Here is an 18,815-nt window from a genome sequence, read left to right on the forward strand (position 1 = left end):
CTTTGATTATATGAATCCTAAAAAAATTACAACAATTTAGTAATTTTACCAATGGCAATTGTAGCTCCCTGATCTCTAAGAGTGAAACGTCCGAGCTGATGATAATCCTCGTAAGTCTCAACACATACAGGCTCGGGGGTTTCAAGTACAGCGATCACTTTCATTCCCTTCTTAGCAAAAGCTGGAGGTTTCTTGGATCTTCTATTGGTGCCCTTTTCTAGCTTATGTTTCAATTGCACAATAGTCACCTCTTCAATTGCAGTATGAACGTGCATGACGCATGAGAATCCAGTGGAAACAATAGATGGGAGCTCAACAAATGCAATCTGAGCTTCGAAACGAGTCACTGTTTTGATAGGAGTGTTAGGGGAAGTCAAGACATAACCGTTAGACACATCTTCTTCTTCCACTCCTTTTATACGCAAACGAACTTGCTCGCCAGAAATAGCCTGATCAGCTTCTTCTTCAGTCTCATTATATATGGTTAACACCTCAACGGAGACTCTGTTAGGCATCATAATCAAAGTACTTCCTTTCTTGATGTGACCAGATTCAATTTTACCTTCAACAACAGTCCCTAAATCTTTCATCTTTCCAGCAATAGGCAACATAAATGGACCATTAACTTTTCTGTTTTGAATATCGATACTGTCTAAATAAGATAATAGAGTTGGTCCTTTGTACCATGGGCATTCAGTTGGATTAACTGGCTCCTTCAATCCTGCACCAGTGTATCCAGAAACGGGCATGAATAAAACATCTTCCTTCTTGTAACCAATAGCTTTCAGGAATGCAGCAAGTTTTGCAGTGCACTCGTCATAGCGCTCTTTGGACCAGTTGACAGTAGTGTCATCCATCTTGTTTACAACGACTGCGAGCTTGCTGACACCTTGGTTCATTGCTAGTAAAGCATGCTCTCTGGTCTGACCACCTTTCTCAAATCCAGTTTCATATTCACCCTTTCTCGCAGAAATAACTAAAATTCCAACATCAGCCTGAGAAGCACCTCCAATCATTTCAGAAACGTACATTTTGTGTCCAGGGGCATCTAAGATGGTGTATCGGCGTTTTTCAGTTTCGAAATATGCCCTTCCAACTTCGATTGTTTTACCATCATTTCTTTCTTCTTTGTTGGTGTCCATCACCCACGATAGGTACCAACCTTGTCTACCAGCATCTTTAGCTTCTTTCTCATACTTATCAATAGTTCTCTTGTCCACAGAGCCGGTCAAGTAGAGTAGATTACCACCCATGGTAGATTTACCTGCATCGACGTGACCCATAAAAAGAATGGAAATATGATCTTTTCCACCAAACAAATCGTTGATAACCTCTTCATTTATGTCATCTTCTTTGGGGAGCGTATCGGCAGCGAGACTTGCCTTACTCTCTACTTTTGATGCCGACTTGCTTTCGGTTTTCGATCCAGCTTTGCTGTCGGTCTTGGATTCAGTGTTAGACTCTATTTTGTTTTCACTCTTCGCTTTAGGTACTTCAACTTTTGGCTCTTCCTTCTGAGCAGGCTTTGGGTCAGTCTTTGCCTCAGTTTTAGTTTCAGGCTTGGTCTCGGTTTTTGGTTCTTCCTTTTTACCTCCTATCTTAATTCCAGAACTGGAGCTTAGCTTCAAAGTTCTCTTTGGTTTTGCATTCAAAGAGTTCTTGGATTGCTCCTTCTGTTTGTTGTAGTCCTCCAAAGACATGGCCTTAGTCTGAGGTTCAGCTGGTGGTTGATAGAAGTTGTTATAACCTTGGTACGCTTGATACCCCTGTTGATAGGGCTGCTGGTAGCCAGGCTGAGCTTGAAATCCCTGATTCTGTTGGTAGCTTTGATAACCTTGGTAGTTTTGATAACTTTGGGATTCTTGATATTGACCAGGAACAAAGTTCTGGGCTTGAGGGTTGAAGCTAGGCTGAAACGAGGAAGCACTGTTAGGATTGAAACGTTGTTCATTCTTCCTGTTTAAGTCTATATTGCCCACTCCCTGAGACAGGTCGTTGTTGTCTTGTTGCTTCGACATTTCTTTAGAGAAGGGAAAAGAGACGGTACGAGTAAAATTTTTGTTCACAGTCGCGGAGGAACTAGAAGGAAAATTGACAGAAAGTTGACGAAAAACTACGGATATCAGCACGCTTTGCATGCCCCTGGATGATCACTATCAGCATACCATCTTCATGGATTCCTTTTTTTATTCTCACTAGCAGCATATATACTTCACGAGTAACTTGGAAACCCTGTTTCTGCGTATGTTCCCTCTTTCATGACTGTTTTAAGTAGTGTTGGAAGAACTTCCACCTGAGTAGTTTCAAAGGGAAAGCTCTCCCCATCTACGGATATATATCCCTTGGGTATCCTTGGCGTAAGACGGAAAGCCTTTACCTTTGAATGTATCACATCCTTCTGAAGAACATGTGTACCTTTATCGACTTGGAGTAGCAGATTCGCAGTATCTAAAACACTTGAGCGATTGTCGGTTATTACTAAATCCATGCATCCGTCATCTGGAATAGCTGCTGGAAAGAAATTTGTGTCAGCTGAAACTATAGGCATTTTACCAACGTAAAATATCGATAGGTTGTCGGTAATTTGACTGTCTAAACGTTCCCAGTCCGTGGGTGGAGGATTCTCGAGTGAAGGGCTCTTGAGTTCAAAACTCTGATCTGTAATTGGAAGGTGCTGCGTTTTGGAATAATCTGATTTAATGTTGTCACAATAGTGTTGAGATAACAACTGATGATCTTTAGCACAGAAATCCACACTCAGATCACATGGATACTTGGCATTTTGTAACAACTTCGTCACTATACCGACTTCGAATCGAAATGGACCCAAAAACCTCAGCCATTCGGTTCCAATATCTCCGTCTGCAATCATCCCATAAGTGAGACTCAAAAACGAAAGCCTCACAGATTGAGAAGGCTGGGTTATGGCCATCAAATCTATACGAACGCTTGGTGCTTTCAGGACGCTTAAAGCTGCTTCTGCGGGATCGTTTGTGTCCAAACAACTCAAGGACATGGCATTTCCTGATCCGCAGGGAATTTGAGTGACCGTCAAGTGCTCAAAACATTCTGCACGGTCATCCCTTTGGTAGAGTCCGTTTATAACTTCATGCGGTATTCCATCTCCAGAAGCGCAGACAATAGTGTCAAAATCTAAAATGTCCTTCCTCGTTCTGATCAGCTCTGTAGCATGTTGGTGCTTCAACGTTGTACACACTTCATATTCGCATTGTGCTGCGTTCAGAATTGGTTCAGCTTTGTCTTCAAATAATCGCAACGCCTTTCCCTTACCTCCATGCGGATTTATTAAGACAAGTATTCTCTGTGGATGCGTTCGGTCAGTCTGACCATATGCTTTCTGTAGGATGGTTTGACTAAGGTTGGGTTCGTAATCAGTAACGATGACTATCTCTTTTTTTAAATCTATTTTGTTGTTTCTTGCGACATATGTCAGTTCAATTTCCCTGGTACCAAAGTCGCCATCAGATGCTGAAGAATCAAGCTCTTCGGCGAATAGAATGTCATGATAAGGAATCGTACGATGTATTGAACTGTCTGAACTGGAGCCACTGCAACAAAAAAGAGGGTGGTAATTTGATTCATGCCAATTACCCGATAGCTGTATTCCACTCTGGGTTATAATAGCTCTTGAGAGAGTCTGAAGTAATGGTTTATCAGACATGATTGGTACTTTAGATAGAAGAACGAAAGAGATCAATCCGCGTACTAGTAAAAATAGGGCGAGCGAAATTCCGTATCTGCCCACCTATCTATATAATCGATAAGGTAGTTTGGAGCCTACCAAAGTTGATTAAAGTTCCCGTTGAAAAAGGATCAATAAAAGCTTCTATTTTGCTATTTTAACTCCTCAAGCAACATAAATACTTCACTAAACTAATAAATAAATATCATTCTAAACGTTAAACAGATTGAAAGAATCGTTGGGAGTGTTGACATAATCCCGCAGCTTCTCAATGTCTTCCTTCGAGTAGACGGTTCGATTCTGCGTTTGAGAGGTGTAGGAGATATGTGGTTTGACATATCTGTAGAGATACTCGCTCAATTCGTCAGGCACCATTCCAAGATCAGTGAAAGTTTTGGCTGACTGGTCAATCTCTTGGTTGATATGAGATCTCTTTAATTGATCAACATTAAAACGGGGTTGAGAAGAGATATATTGTCTGATTAAAGCAAATGCATACAAGAATGGCTCAGGAGCTGGCAAGTAAAAACCTGCAGAGTATGGGTAGTACCCCCTTTGTCCAATGTGAATGATATGCTTGATCATTTCTCTGAGTTCTTTCTTCGAGTACCTTTCTTTTCCAAAAAGTTCATACGTCTGCCCAGCAGTGGCATCATCAAAAGCAATCCTCTCTATAGCTTCTCCTACTTGTAAAGCATGAACTGGGTATACTTCCTTCTTGAAAATAACATTTCCACCAAGTGCCTTGATTTGAAGTAGCTCATTCAGGAAAGGGGAGTTTCTAAAATACATGGGAGCCGGTCTAACGATAGTTGCATCTGGACCAAAATTGTCTCGCACAACCTGTTCTCCAATACCTTTAGTAGCGTAGAAATCAGAGCTCGACGATGGGTTTGCGTTATAAGAAGAAACATGGATTAAACGAGAAACTCCGGCTTCCTTGGCAGCTTTTGCAATACGCTCAGCAGCTCCAATGTTGACGTCTTCAATGGAAAAATTCTTAGAGAAGTGCTCGGTACCAATTAGGTTGATAACAATGTCCGAGTACTTAACTGAATCCTCAATGCTCTTGAGATTTCTGATGTCAAATTCAACAAAGTTGACAACACCTAGATCTCCATTGACCTTAAGCTGACGCCTAGCACGGTCATTTCTGAAGGGAACAACGACATTGGTACCATGCTTTGCCAGCTTGGATACAACTACTCTTCCCAAGAAACCTGTACCCCCGAAAACAGTTGCGGTGAAACCAGTTCTTGAGGAACGTCCACCCTGACCAACCGACAAAAGGGTTTTTCCACTTTTAGTGATATTGATATCACTCTTGAGGGGAAATGTCGATACAAATCTAGCTTGTCTGAACATTGGCTTTCTTGGAGATTTGGGCGAGTTACAATTTTGTTTGATGTGGTTGGCTGGAGCGCGAGAATGTCGGTTTTCGTCAAAAGGTCGGATGCCTGATGGCTGATAATTGATCTTATCTACATACATCTAACTACCTCTATACCGTCTCTTGGAATGTTCCTTCCTCCCCAACACAACGCAATTATTGTTCATCCCAGTATAAGCCAGGGCTAAACGTGTACTGCTAAATTTTGCGGAATAAATTCCCCTGCTTGAGTTTTCTAACTCTAGTATCGTCTCGGAGTCTTTGCTAAACGGAGACAACCTTATTATCCTTGCATTGTGATGCTCATAGGTTATCAAAAGGTAGTCACCATCATATGAAGCTTGTACTGAGGTAACTGGAACGTCAATGGATGAATCGACAGAAATGCAGACTAACGTCGAAAGGTCCCATATAGATACAATTCCTTCATTTGTTCCAAGAATAATGCGATCTCCAGTAATGGCCACTGAAGTGACAGAGGCATTGTGGCCCGATAATGTCTGCAACAAACTAAACCGCAATCCTCCTGAATCTTTAGTAATTGAGTATATAGGAGCTGTACCATTGCTAAGCGTGAATAGTAGAAACCTTGATTTAGAGTCCCATTGCAAATCATACACGTTCTCATTAAAAGTGTACTGGAAAAGAAAAACTGGTTCATGTTTCGATTGGAAATCGTAAAATGATATTGTGTTATTGAAGCTGGCAATAACCAAATACTTTCCGTCGGGAGATATCTTGGCTATGAAGTTGGAGTTTTTTGGGCTAGGGGTTTGGATTGTCTTCAAACATTTACACTGAGTGTTGGAACCATTAAGTTGCCATATTTGAGCCGTCGAATCTTTGGCGACGGTGACAAATATCAGTTCATCAACTGTATCCCAAGCAATGCAATAGACTGGCTTGTTAGAGGTTGTATTGATCTGCAATAAAGAGTCCCATACATTTTCCTTGAACCTTTTCCATATGCAGAGGGTTTTATCAGATCTTGAATACGCCAATCTATTTCCCTTGTTGAATTCTAAAGTGATGATATCAGTGCTAGTTCGGTGATTTTCTAAAGAGCCATCATTCAACTCCGTTGATTTCAGATCAGTAAAAAGCTGCTTGTCCCTAGCTAGTGAAGGGTTGGTCATTATAGAGGCCTTCAAACAATACTTTTCAAAATAGACACGCCGCGCGAATCCTCACGATAGCGAAATACCAACTCCACAGATGTTACCACGTAACATTTCTCCTCTGATCAAATGGCTCCTCAAACACCAAGGCAACGTATCGCAAACGAAAAATTCGTAAAGAGAGCTGAAGCTCAGCAGGGTAAGGTGAAGAAGGCTAGATCCAAGCGTGAATTTCCAGTTTCGACTAAGTGGGTTATCATATTGCTCTTCTTGCTGATTGGGGGAGGGGTCCTGGAGATTTTGAGATTGTTTTTTTGAATGATCTTTTCAAAAGTCTAGGTCTTTTTGGAAGGAAATGGTTATACTTTGGCCTTTCATTATTTGAGAGGATAGTCGTATTTTTCTACCGGGAGAAGGTAGGCATAACGTTAATTGCGAATTTTCACTTACTTTAGATGGGTACTGATCTTCAACTCACGATAATTTCATTGCACCATGTATCTCTAAACTGGCGTGTCGGAACTCACACACCATTGGAACTTATTGATTAACCAATACATAGATTAATTGACTCGCCTGATAATACTAATCACCGTTCACTACTTCTCTTAGTATCTTCTCCTACTGGAGTCGTTCTACTCCTTTCGCATGGTCCACTAACTACCTTTCGAGGCCCCCATAAGTTTTATTCTTCCCGATACTATTACTCCACCTTTCTTGCTCTTTCTCATAATGTTGTCATCAAGATGGTGTTCATGTAAAAAGCAGAGTCCAAGTCGACAAGTAGGTCAGTTACTGCGCTACATGTCTAGCAAGGTAATTGGAATTGATTTAGGAACTACGAACTCTGCTGTTGCCGTTTTTGAAGGAAAAGAACCAAAAATCCTGGAGAACGAAGAGGGAAAGAGAACGACACCTTCTATTGTTGCATTTACCCCAGAAACTGTGCTAGTAGGAGAACCAGCAAAGAGACAATCTATTCTGAACTATCAGAACACTTTTTATGCTACAAAAAGGCTCATTGGTCGCAAGTATTCGGATCCTGAAGTTCAACGGGATATTTCCAACGTTCCTTACAGTATAATTGAACATGAAAATGGGGATGCGTGGCTTCAAAACATGCACTCAGGTCAAAAATACTCCCCCTCTCAAATTGGTAGTTTGATATTGGGAAAGATGAAAGAGATTGCAGAGCTAAATCTTTCCCAGTCTATTAGCCAGGCTGTGGTCACTGTGCCTGCCTACTTCAACGATTCGCAAAGACAAGCAACTAAGATTGCTGGTGATTTAGTGGGTCTTAAAGTTTTAAGAGTTATCAATGAGCCCACCGCTGCTTCTTTGGCTTACGGATTGAATAGAAAAAATGACGGGATAATTGCCGTTTACGACCTTGGTGGTGGAACTTTTGATATCTCCATATTGGATATCGAAGCCGGCGTCTTTGAAGTTATTGCGACGAATGGTGACACACATCTTGGAGGGGAAGATTTTGACCATTTGCTGGTGGACTACATATTGCAACAGTTTCAATCGCAGACAGGACAAGATCTATCTACTGACCGTTTGGCCCTGCAAAGAATTCGTCAGGCTGCTGAAAAGGCCAAGATTGACCTCTCTACTGTTAAAACAACAACAATAGAGCTGCCTTTTATTACTAAAACTCAACATATAAATCTCGAACTAACAGAAGACCAACTTGATGAAATGAGCTTGCACTTGATTAATCGTACGGTGCAACCAGTTAAAAAATGTCTTCGTGATGCAGATCTTACAAATTCCGACATTGATGAAGTAATCCTTGTTGGTGGAATGACTCGTATGCCCAAGATTCGCAAAGTTGTGGAAGAAACATTTGGCAAGAAGCCAAACACTTCTGTAAATCCCGATGAAGCCGTCGCTCTTGGTGCTGCAATTCAAGGTGCAGTTTTATCTGGGGAGATTAAAGATGTCTTGCTTTTAGATGTAACACCTTTGACTCTCGGTATCGAAACCTTTGGAGGTATTTTTTCTCCTTTGATCCCAAGAAACACCAAAGTGCCTTGCAAAGTACAACAGATGTACTCAACTGCTGTAGATGGCCAGAATTCAATCGAAGTTAACGTATATCAGGGTGAAAGATCTTTGGTGAGAGACAATAAGATGATTGGACAGTTCAAACTGTCAGACTTGGAACCTCAACCCAAGGGTGTTCCTCAGATCAAGGTCAGTTTCGAAATTGATGCGGATGGAATCATCAAGGTAAATGCGAAAGAGACGACCACTAATCAAGACGCTTCAATAACTGTATCTGGATCCACAGGTTTGACTTCTGAAGAGGTTGAAAGAATTGTAGCCGAATCAAAGAGTAATTCAGAAACTGATCGTATTAGGAAGGAAATATACACAAAAGCCAACAATTTGGAACTACTACTGTTTGACTGTGATAATGCTTTATCTCAATGGGGTGGATATATGGACGACTCTGACAGGCAAGAGTTGACAAAGCGTATTTCTGACCTACGGGAAGTAATTCGGCAGGCCCGGGATGAAAAATTAGAAGATATCAGTGTTTTAGAATCGTCACAACAACTACTTCAAACAGAAACACTGAAGGCGGTGGGGAAAGCTGCTCAGAAAATGAGAACCTTGTCAAAGAATAAGAACGATTAGATAGGCGCTGACGGTGCCATGTAAATAGTTAGCTGGGAGAGAAAAGGTACTATTAAATATAAAGATGTATAAATCCAAAAATGCATAAATTCTACTTCTTGAAGAACTGGTTATCAACAGCTCCGATTATAGAGTCTACCGATTCAGGATTGGCCAAAGTAGACATATCACCCAATTGATCAGCTTCATGGCAAGAAATCTTTCTTAAAACTCTACGCATGATCTTACCTGATCGGGTCTTAGGCAAGTCATCAACCACAATCACGGACTTAGGAGCTGCAAATGGACCAATTTCTCCACGAACATGCAAGACTAAGGCACGTCTGAGAGCGTCTAAATTCTCAGAGTCAGTGGCATCTTTCAAGGCGACAAAAGCAATAACAGCTTGACCAGTTAGCTCATCGGAAATACCAATCACAGCAGCTTCAGCAACTTTGCCATTTTCCAGTAAAGCACTTTCAATTTCAGAAGTGGATAAACGGTGGCCAGATACATTGACAACATCGTCAACACGACCACGGATCCAGTAATAACCATCGTGATCTCTACCGGCACCATCGCCAGTAAAGTAGTAGCCTGGATAAGGACGCATATATGTGTCGAGGTATTTAGCGTGGTTTCTCCAGACTGTACGAGCCATTGATGGCCAAGTGGACTTGACAGCTAAAACACCTTCCACATCGTTGCCTTCAAGTTCCTTACCAGAAACAGGGTCAATGATACAAGCATCAATACCAAAGAAAGGAACAGTAGCTGCACCCGGCTTTTGGGGAACGGCACCTGCTAATGGAGCAATCAAATGAGAACCAGATTCAGTCTGCCAGTAAGTATCAGCAATATGACAGTTTCCGTTTCCGATTTTCTCATTGTACCACTCCCACAATTCGGGGGCAATTGGTTCACCAACAGATCCTAAAGTACGAAGTCTAGACAAGTCGTACTTTTTAATTTCTTCTTCACCAGCCTTTTTCAAAAGACGAAGAGCAGTAGGAGCGATGTAAAAGTGTGTGGCTTTATGTTTGGCGCAAATCTTCCACAATCTTCCGTAGTCAGGGTAGACAGGAGTTCCCTCAAAAACAATGGTTGGAACACCCAGAACAAGTGGTCCATACAACGAGTATGTGTGACCAGTAATCCATCCGACGTCACCAGCAGTAAATATAATATCCTCATCCTGGACATCAAACACATAACGAGTTGTCAATGCTGCTCCCAGCAAATAACCACCTGTGGAGTGTACCACACCTTTGGGAGAACCAGTAGATCCCGAAGTATACAAAAGAAATAGTGGGTCCTCCGAGTTTACAGGGACAGGGGCAATGTAACCAGGGAATTTCTCAACCTCTTCCTGCCACCAGAAGTCTCTTCCTTCTACCATCTTGATTTCTGGGTTACCAGTCCTCTTATAAACCAGGATTTTTTCCACTGTGGGGCAGCTGTCAACAGCGGCATCGACAATTTTCTTATTGTTCACAATACGACCCCCACGGCGTCCCTCATCACAGGTAATAATTGCCTTAGATCCAGCATCGTTAACTCTGTCCCGGATAGATCCTGACGAAAATCCAGAAAAGATAACGGAGTGCACTGCACCCAGACGTGCCACTGCCAGCATGGCCACAATGGCCTCGGTAGTCATGGGCAAGTAGATTGCGACAGTGTCACCTTTGCGTACACCCCAGCTCTGCAGTACTCCTGCAACACGAGAGACCTCACGTAGAAGTTCTGCATAAGTTATTGTTCGAGATTCAGATTCCTCGTCCGCTTCGAAAATTACGGCGGGACGATCAGGGTGCGAAAAAGCATGTCGGTCAACACAGTTGTACGAAGCATTCAGCTCTCCACCAAGGAACCACGCAGCATCACCTTCTTTCAAAGATCCAGAGGAGACCTTACCAAAGTCTTTGTCCCAATCTAGAAACTGCTTTGCCATTTGGCCGAAGAATTCCTCTGGGTCCTCGATGGACTTCTGGTACAGCTCTTGATAATGTTCCAATGCCTCCAATGACTTAACAGGTTGCTTGTCATAAAATGATTGAGGGGTTTTGATAGCCCTTACGCCGTTGGCTTCGTGCACCACTTTGTGTTCTCTTGGCTCTGGAAAAGTCATTACTATGATAGTTAGTATTTGGGTTAAAAAAATGACCAGTGCCTCGAAAATATTGGCGGGGGGGTGTCGTTCCCGAACGACCTCATGCAACAAAATTCCTAAAAGCGGGCCATTATAGCATGTCAGAATATTCAAAACGGTTTACACGTCCCTCCTCACCAAATTGTCATATGCATGGAAATGGGGAAAAGATGATGACCGGCTCAACGTGGACCTAATTTGCATATTCGTATGCCAGTATGGGATAAAACGCACCTTGAGAGATTTCTTGTATTTATTTACGTAGTTGCAACAATCGCACAGAGTTTTTGTATCTGGAATCTACCCCAGCTTATATATATAATGTACTGCAAGGTCGCATGGGCGGACGACACTTTGATAGGTACAGTTGTATCTCGATACAAGCTGATACCGTGATACCGGCTCACGGCCTAACGGCGATCGATTCTGTAAAGCACTTCCTTATCGACGAGGTTGATCATGTTCAGTTCTCGGGCTGCGCACAGTATGGTACTATTTGCGCGCTTTTTAATGAGCATGTGATTTTCAAAAGCCTAACACCAGACATTATGAGCGATGGCGCATCTCTAACCGCGGCTAGCCTAGTATTAATTATACGGGAACATCGAATAGCATTGCTAACGTTTATTGCATTGATAGGAGCCAAATCTAAGTCAATTAGTCTTGTACATCAAGCTTGGCAAGCAACGTTCAACAAGAACTGTGTAGACTCCATAAGATAGTCAATCGACATGCTTGGCAGGGTAACTTTGTAGTTGCAATCTATGTCAAATGAGGGTCTAGTGGAAACCTTCAGCTCGGAAAGGTGATTAAACTCTTATTAACAGCGTCCTAAAATCCTCTGAATGTTTGAATGTTGAATGGTAATTCCTAGTTGCCAGATATACGTTCACAGACAGTGAATAAATGCCAACCATATATATAAGTGACGTTTATCAAAGAAACACGATAAGAGATATTCTGGATGTGCAAGATTTAATCACAGTTAAAGAAGATATTACATTACGCAAATTTGTATCAATCGTATCTTGGAACATTGAGTCCCTTTCATAAAAACTACTCTGCGAATAAAGAAAAGGTTTACATGCTCCTTCAAGTTCTACCACTTGCATGTTTGAGCAATACGGTTAACAATTTTTTCAAGTATTTCTTGGTCAATAGAGTCAAACCCTTGTAACGCTAGACAATCTATGTCCAGTACTCCTTGAACGGTCTTTTCTCCACTTGAGTTGGATGAAATTATAGGGACGACAATTTCACTTTGAGTTTCTCCATCACAAGCAATGTGCCCAGGGAACTTGTTAACATCGGGAACAACTTGGGTCTCAGATTGAGATACTGCAGTTCCACAGACTCCATGGCCAATTTTGATGGTCTGACAGGCAACCTTGCCTTGAAATGGACCCAGAATCAATTCTCCTGGAACCTCAGGGTTTAACACGTAGAACCCTGCCCAGTTAACAGGAACATTTAATGACTGGTATGCGTGCCAAATAAGCGACGAAGCGTTGGACAGATTGCACACCCAATTTGTCTGACCTTCGACGAGCGCATCGTAGGACTGAAGAACTTGCTCTAAAGCTTCTCTTTTATCCGAGGAAGAAAAATTGGCGTACTCTGCATGATGAATTTCACCCATTGCAGCTCTGATGGTTGAAAGATATAGATGAAAAGAGTGAAGGGAGACTGGAGGGAAATCAATACCTATTACGTAATTATTCAATGGATGATGCAATGGCTGAAAATGTATCGCACCTTATTTTTTGGTTACACACGAATCTGGGGAAACAACTGCTGTAGTATTGTTCAGCCATACGTCACCTCCAAGCTGGCCTCGTCTTTCTGGAGCTGGTGGACGTTGACTTCTCTAGAGAACTCGAAATATTTAGTTCGTTATGCATTGTTCTCGATCTTGGAATGGAACCAAGAGTTTGCATCGCAGTTCTGGAAAATCTATCAAATCCTTTGGAAGAAACACTTCTTGGAATTGACTTGATACTGTCAGTTCTGGCTGGAACTGCAGGCTCTTGTTCTAATTTCCGACTAGAATTAGCTTTTAGGAGCGTTTTTTGATGTCTTTGCAAAATGGGGGTATTATTTGTTGGTTTGGCGATCGTCTTTGGCTTTCTTTCTTGCAGACGAGTGTGTCTAGAAGGATTGCCACTATTTGGATCCAATCTGGGATAGCCAAAGTCTCCAGTTTTGGCCCTAACTATACTTGGGGGAATCTTTTTGAGTCCAGGAGCTGAAGCTTCCTTCGTTCCAGAGGCAACTTCCCTAGAGCTGCCATTTTTCAACTGTAATCTGGATCGACTCTTGGGAATACCATCGGATGGTTTATGCAGAATTTCGTTCAGATTGTAAGATTTGGTGGATGTTCTAAGGGTATTGGTTTCTTTTAAAGGCTCCCTGATTTCTTGAGGGCCTCTCAGTGTTCGGCGTCGTTTTGTCGCCGTTTGGAGTAGAGACGGTCGACCATCACCTTGGTCAGATTGCTCTACTACTCGTCGCTCTAGCCTCTGCGCAGCACAGTGGTCTTTTATGGACTCCATTTTGTCGAAGATTGAGGAATGAGCTAAAGAAAACCGGGATTTCTCTTTCAATGAGCTAGATTTGAGCGAGCTCCCTTGAAGTTTTTGTCGGTACGATAAAGATCCTTTGATCTTCTCCGTTCTGTCATTCAATTCTTCTAGAACAGATTTGTTGAGTCTCCTCGGAAACAAACTCTCTAAAGATTTGTCCGTATCAAATCCCATGCTCAACGATAGATGATGTTGTATCTGATTAGGCGACTCATGCGTGTCAGGAAACCCTTCCAGAGAAGGGTACAACGGTTTTCTACCTTTTTGAGCTGAACTTAGATTCAATGTGGCAAATTTTTTCACTGGAGTCAAACTAATGCTGTCTTCTTTATCCATGAGTATTGAATCCATGCTTACTCGTGCAAGGCAACACTAATTATCACGCTTACTTTTGGGATATTGATGATCCTATTAAGAAAAAAAAATACAATGAGATTACCCCATTTGGCTCCATGTATACAAACGTCCAAATGGGGCTCGATGGTGGTTCGAGAGAATACTAAGAACAAGTTAAGCATGGGAGCTTGACAGATCGAGAGTTAGCTTCTCATCTTATCTCCAGCTCGCCTAAAAATGCCATCTCTAAATCCCCACTGAATAGTAATTCGTTCATTCTTACCGCAATTGACCTCAAATCTTAGTGTATTAACAGTTTACCAACCGATATCTCTCGACATCAGTTTTGAGCGATATATATGTATTTGTTAGTCGTTCCAATTTGCCAATTGAACGGTTTTTAGTACTTTTCAAAATCAAAAACTCTGAACACTGGCAAGAAATGACTGATTCCAAATACGTTATCATTGGGTATGTCTTGTCAAGATTATTCGCCATCCGCTACTAACGATTAAAAAGAGCTGGGATCTCTGGTCTCTACACTGCTTGGTCTCTGATTGATAAGGGGACTGGGCCAAGCGATATTAAAGTGGTTGCTGAATTCCTCCCTGGAGACCAGTCCACTTTGTATACATCGCCCTGGGCCGGGGGAAACTTTTCACTGATTACTTCAACTGATGAGCGCAGCATGAAGTTTGACAAGTTTACTTACACCAATTTGCACCGTATCCAAGAGTTACTAGGTGGTCCCGAGTGTGGATTAGACATGCTTCCCTCCACAGAAATGTTTGAGCAGGAACTCGACCACGCCAAGTTAGACAGTATTTCCCAGTACTTGAAGGAGTACCGTCCAATGACTAAGGAGGAAATGCCAGAAGGTGTTGTTTCCGGTGTTAAATTTCTAACTTGGAATTTCAATTGTCCACTCTTCTTAGCCAACTTCCAAAAACATTTGGCTGCAATTGGGGTCACCTTCGAGCGTTCGAAGATTGATCACATTAGCTCTGTCTTTTCTCCCTCTGTGGACGCCGTATTCAATTGTACTGGAATTGGTGCTGCTTCTTTAGGTGGGGTCAAAGATGAGAATGTCTTTCCCACACGAGGACAAGTAGTTGTAGTAAGAGCTCCACATATCAGGGAAAACAGATTCAGGTGGAGGCCTGATTCAGACACATATGTGATCCCAAGACCCTTCTCCGACGGTTCGATTGTCATGGGTGGCTTCTTCCAGGAAGGAAACTGGAGTGGAAATACATATGGATATGAGACCGAAGATATTCTGAAAAGGGGCTTGGAGCTCTACCCTGAGATCGGCAAAAGAAATGAGCTGAAAATCATTAGAGAGGCGGCCGGACTGAGGCCCAGCAGAAAAGGAGGTGTCCGAATTGAAGTCGAACACTTTGATCAGGTCAACGGAAAAGATAGATATATCGTTCACAATTATGGGGCTTCTGGATATGGATACCAATCAGGGCTAGGAATGGCCAATGAGGCTACAGATATGTATTTTGAAGCTGCCAAATGATTCAAACAGAAGTTTTTCTCCAAACAGATAGCTCATACTACATGAATGAGTTTTTGCAAGTAGTTACAGGAAATTCAAGTTGTCTTCACTCTCGATATTTACATAATTATGAATCTAAATAAAAGCCTGGCACATCAAAAACGGTCTGAAACAAGCATGCTCTCTCATCGGCACTGTCGTCTTGTAGAAAGCTTTCATGATTCAGGTCATTAACAAGCTTGGAGTTTTCAGAGATGCCTGGTTGATTCTGATACTCGATAGGGATATATGCGCTCTCAGTAGAATTGACCATGGGGTGAATAGATTGAAAATTTGCATCAGCAAGATTTGACTCCTCGTGTTGCAGCAATGTATCTGGGGGCATGATAGGGGGGACAATCTGAGAAGCAAAATTGGGTTCCCGATACAGACTATGCCCGTTAATCAGTGAATCTTTGGTATAAGTCGGCAGATAATTATCTCTAGAAGCTTCGAACGTCACACTGTCCGACGTTATCTTGTTATCTTGTTTGAAATCAAGTCTAGAAGTTAGATCCTGATGGAAATCTTCACTTGCTGAAACCGTAAGAGAAGGGTCAGACTTTGAGGAAAGTTTGTTACTCTTTGACTGAGAATAAGAAGTCAGCCCAATCGTCTTAAATATGTCAAAATTCTTACGCTCAAACTCATCGAACTTAGTTGAGATGCTTGCAAAGTTTGACGATCTTTTGGTCAAGTTGTGAGCAACTAATAAAAAGAAAGCCGTTAGTAAACTCAACGGATGGCGTGAAAGCGTAGGCTCTGCTGTGTGTGGGCCTTCCAATCTTTCAAAATAATGTTTTTCAGAATAATACAACAGCGCAAAGTCAAAGGCGGTAGTTTCAGAATCTGGATTTCTCAAAATATTGCAAAACAGTGGAATAAATGCAGCCAGCAGGTAGAATGAAAAAATATTAGCAAAAAAGGTTGTACCCTCTCCAACTTCCTTGGACATGAACAAAACTTCCCTGCAAGAGTTAACCCGCATAGCAACATACTCTCCAACAACTCTTGAATGACTATGATTTGCGCTTACCAATTTTGACGATTTGTCAATAAATACCTTACAAACTGAGGATAGTATTGTATAGTATGCCAAATGCAAGTCTTTCAGTAACAATCTAAAATGAACTGATTCTGTAGGGCCATCAATTTCAAAGGGATTTATTACGCTTGAAGTCGAATATTTGTTTTGCTCGTGGAGAACTCGTTCCACACCTTCAACAGTAAGATTTTTGTAGATATCTTCATTGTTCAACTCTTTGCGTGACTTTGGACGACATTGCTCTGGTAAAGATAATCTCCATTGCTCTAATTTTTCGTTTATCACCTCAAATTGAATCATCTGCTCCTCCAAAGAACGATGGTTGGTGGTACTCACCGAGAATACAGTTTGATAGATGTAGGAAACTAAAAAACTCAAGCTCAAGAAGTAATGTAAAACAGCAGCTTTTCCCTTGTTATAGCTGGTATTAAGAGCATTGATTCGAATATATTCAGGAATTGCTAGACCTGGACCGTATTCTTCGTCAATAGCTCGACGAAATTCATCGACTTTGTGGGGAAGTACGACCAGTTTTCGCCAATAGGAAGGTAGCGGGGCAGAAACATCAAGATCGTTAATAATCGAAGGCTTCCCCGATTTAATAGAGTAAAGTTTGTCCTCTGTATAGCAGTCCCACCATATTATTGCTCTACTATCCTGTTCTTTTTGAGAGAGACCCGCATATGATTCAGCACGATGAAGTCCCATTTCCTGGGCTAATCTGACACCAGTCGACAATAACATATACGCAGCATGGAATGCAAGCGTTCCTTCACAATATTTGTAAAGTAATAAAATTGCAAGAATGGAGTTAAGCCCATCCCCAACTAAAAATAGTCGCTGGTAATAAAAAATTGTGTTTCTTAGGAAGCCACTTTCATACTCTCTCGATTTCTCTGGCGATATATCCAGTCCTTCGATCCTAACACTAGTTTTCAAAACCGAATCACGATAAAGGGCCAGTGAAAATGCTAAAAACATGTTGAGCATCATCAAATTAGCATAAGATAGATGATGCGATTTGCCTTTGCCTCTTCCCTGTGATTCGCAATATACTTCTAGCAAAGCGAGCTGCTCATTTGTATCGATGGGGTATAGTGATTGGGATACATAGGAAAAAAGAAACTTCAATAATCCTAAAGATATATTTTTTGGAAAAAGTGGCTGTAAGTCACTAGGCTGAATTGGCTCGATCCATAGAGTGAACGAGTATGAAACATAGTTTGCGAACATATGTCTTAAGTTCTTATTGATTATTTCTAAATGTTCGCTTTTCATTTTTGAGACTAACCATTCTTGTCCCTCTTTAGAAAATAAAGAAAATGAACAGTACTCAGCGAAGAATGAGTCGAAGCACTCGGTCTTTCGATGAGCAAACTGGAGAGTGGCATCGGAACAGCTTGTCTTTCCATTTGAAGAAAATGGGGTAACCTCTCTGGAAAGACCATTCAACTCCTTTTGGTCGGTTTTCTTATTCGTACTGGGTTGCAAATGGGCATCATTCTCGGCCTGTGTAGAGTCGCTCTCATCGTCATCGGTAGTTTCTTCATTGTGTTGAATACGTGAAACTGGTACTACAGAGTTAGAAGAGCCTAACTGCGTAACAAGTGACTCAATCATTAGTTCCAGCCGCTCCAATCTGTCATCCACTTCCTTTGACCTTTTTGGCGAACTTTTCTTATCTGTGGTCCGTCGTTTCTTGACATGGTTATATGTACAGGAAGTTTTGCAGGAAATACAGTTATTACACGGCTGTTCTCCGTCACATCGTACTTTCTTCGAACGGCAGTAGTCGCAAGCCTTGGCTACCCTTTGACGTTTGGCTTCTGCTCTCTTCTCACGTTTTCCATTTGGCATTCTGTTCAGACAAATGGTGGCGCGGGGTGAAGGGCATGTCTCGCACAATGGGTCTAGGGGTTCAGATATATATGAAAGCGCGAAAGAGAGAGATCAAAGGGCTTCAGGAACAATAGGAAACGAGATGAAGTGTCGTAAAGTAAGACATTTGGCAGAATGAAGGGAAAAGAGTTATGCTCCACAATAAGTAGAGACCAGGGATCGAACAAAGACTAGGGAGTCATTCGTCTACAAATAACCCAAAGTTCGCAATATCCGGGCTATCCGAAACCCATAGGGCTATTTGCTCTTTCCGTTCAATTCCGAATATCAAACCCGGTCAGAAACCTAATCACTAAACGGTCGTACCTTTCTCCCATTTTTTTCGCCTGTAAGTTAAGGCGATTTTGGGTGTTGAAGCCATACCGGGTAATTTCGGGCGTTCATCGAACTGAGTTCCCCAAGAAAAAAAAAAAAAAAAA

The 18,815-nt window shown here is 41.8% G+C and overlaps 11 protein-coding genes across 11 annotated transcripts; 3 read left to right on the forward strand and 8 right to left on the reverse strand.

Annotated features, from left to right (window-relative positions):
• Positions 1–26: 26 nt before the first annotated feature.
• On the reverse strand, positions 27–2,138 carry PAS_chr3_0398 (Translation termination factor eRF3; the record flags this gene model as incomplete). The annotated part of the gene is made up of 1 exon (XM_002492580.1): positions 27–2,138. One exon carries the CDS (start codon positions 2,136–2,138, stop codon positions 27–29), a length of 2,112 nt encoding a protein of 703 aa, XP_002492625.1.
• A 74-nt stretch (positions 2,139–2,212) lies between these two features.
• On the reverse strand, positions 2,213–3,682 carry PAS_chr3_0399 (Minor sphingoid long-chain base kinase; the record flags this gene model as incomplete). The annotated part of the gene is made up of 1 exon (XM_002492581.1): positions 2,213–3,682. The coding sequence occupies one exon, from the start codon at positions 3,680–3,682 to the stop codon at positions 2,213–2,215; it is 1,470 nt and encodes a 489-aa protein (XP_002492626.1).
• A 231-nt stretch (positions 3,683–3,913) lies between these two features.
• Positions 3,914–5,068, reverse strand: PAS_chr3_1188 (uncharacterized protein; the record flags this gene model as incomplete). The annotated part of the gene is made up of 1 exon (XM_002492582.1): positions 3,914–5,068. One exon carries the CDS (start codon positions 5,066–5,068, stop codon positions 3,914–3,916), a length of 1,155 nt encoding a protein of 384 aa, XP_002492627.1.
• Positions 5,069–5,194: 126 nt separating this feature from the next.
• Positions 5,195–6,229, reverse strand: PAS_chr3_0400 (Hypothetical protein; the record flags this gene model as incomplete). Its single annotated transcript, XM_002492583.1, has 1 exon — positions 5,195–6,229. One exon carries the CDS (start codon positions 6,227–6,229, stop codon positions 5,195–5,197), a length of 1,035 nt encoding a protein of 344 aa, XP_002492628.1.
• A 111-nt stretch (positions 6,230–6,340) lies between these two features.
• PAS_chr3_0401 (Hypothetical protein) lies at positions 6,341–6,529 on the forward strand (the record flags this gene model as incomplete). The annotated part of the gene is made up of 1 exon (XM_002492584.1): positions 6,341–6,529. The coding sequence occupies one exon, from the start codon at positions 6,341–6,343 to the stop codon at positions 6,527–6,529; it is 189 nt and encodes a 62-aa protein (XP_002492629.1).
• A 414-nt stretch (positions 6,530–6,943) lies between these two features.
• Positions 6,944–8,860, forward strand: PAS_chr3_0402 (Mitochondrial matrix ATPase; the record flags this gene model as incomplete). Its single annotated transcript, XM_002492585.1, has 1 exon — positions 6,944–8,860. The coding sequence occupies one exon, from the start codon at positions 6,944–6,946 to the stop codon at positions 8,858–8,860; it is 1,917 nt and encodes a 638-aa protein (XP_002492630.1).
• A 91-nt stretch (positions 8,861–8,951) lies between these two features.
• Positions 8,952–10,970, reverse strand: PAS_chr3_0403 (acetate--CoA ligase; the record flags this gene model as incomplete). The annotated part of the gene is made up of 1 exon (XM_002492586.1): positions 8,952–10,970. The coding sequence occupies one exon, from the start codon at positions 10,968–10,970 to the stop codon at positions 8,952–8,954; it is 2,019 nt and encodes a 672-aa protein (XP_002492631.1).
• Positions 10,971–12,090: 1,120 nt separating this feature from the next.
• On the reverse strand, positions 12,091–12,630 carry PAS_chr3_0404 (uncharacterized protein; the record flags this gene model as incomplete). The annotated part of the gene is made up of 1 exon (XM_002492587.1): positions 12,091–12,630. The coding sequence occupies one exon, from the start codon at positions 12,628–12,630 to the stop codon at positions 12,091–12,093; it is 540 nt and encodes a 179-aa protein (XP_002492632.1).
• A 178-nt stretch (positions 12,631–12,808) lies between these two features.
• Positions 12,809–13,909, reverse strand: PAS_chr3_0405 (Hypothetical protein; the record flags this gene model as incomplete). Its single annotated transcript, XM_002492588.1, has 1 exon — positions 12,809–13,909. The coding sequence occupies one exon, from the start codon at positions 13,907–13,909 to the stop codon at positions 12,809–12,811; it is 1,101 nt and encodes a 366-aa protein (XP_002492633.1).
• A 442-nt stretch (positions 13,910–14,351) lies between these two features.
• Positions 14,352–15,434, forward strand: PAS_chr3_0406 (D-aspartate oxidase; the record flags this gene model as incomplete). Its single annotated transcript, XM_002492589.1, has 2 exons — positions 14,352–14,380; positions 14,429–15,434. 2 exons carry the CDS (start codon positions 14,352–14,354, stop codon positions 15,432–15,434), a joined length of 1,035 nt encoding a protein of 344 aa, XP_002492634.1.
• Positions 15,435–15,540: 106 nt separating this feature from the next.
• On the reverse strand, positions 15,541–18,354 carry PAS_chr3_0407 (Putative transcription factor containing a zinc finger; the record flags this gene model as incomplete). The annotated part of the gene is made up of 1 exon (XM_002492590.1): positions 15,541–18,354. The coding sequence occupies one exon, from the start codon at positions 18,352–18,354 to the stop codon at positions 15,541–15,543; it is 2,814 nt and encodes a 937-aa protein (XP_002492635.1).
• Positions 18,355–18,815: the final 461 nt, after the last annotated feature.

This window comes from Komagataella phaffii, chromosome 3, assembly GCF_000027005.1.
Source record: "Komagataella phaffii GS115 chromosome 3, complete sequence".
In the NCBI taxonomy this organism is placed as follows: Eukaryota; Fungi; Ascomycota; class Pichiomycetes; order Pichiales; family Pichiaceae; genus Komagataella; species Komagataella phaffii.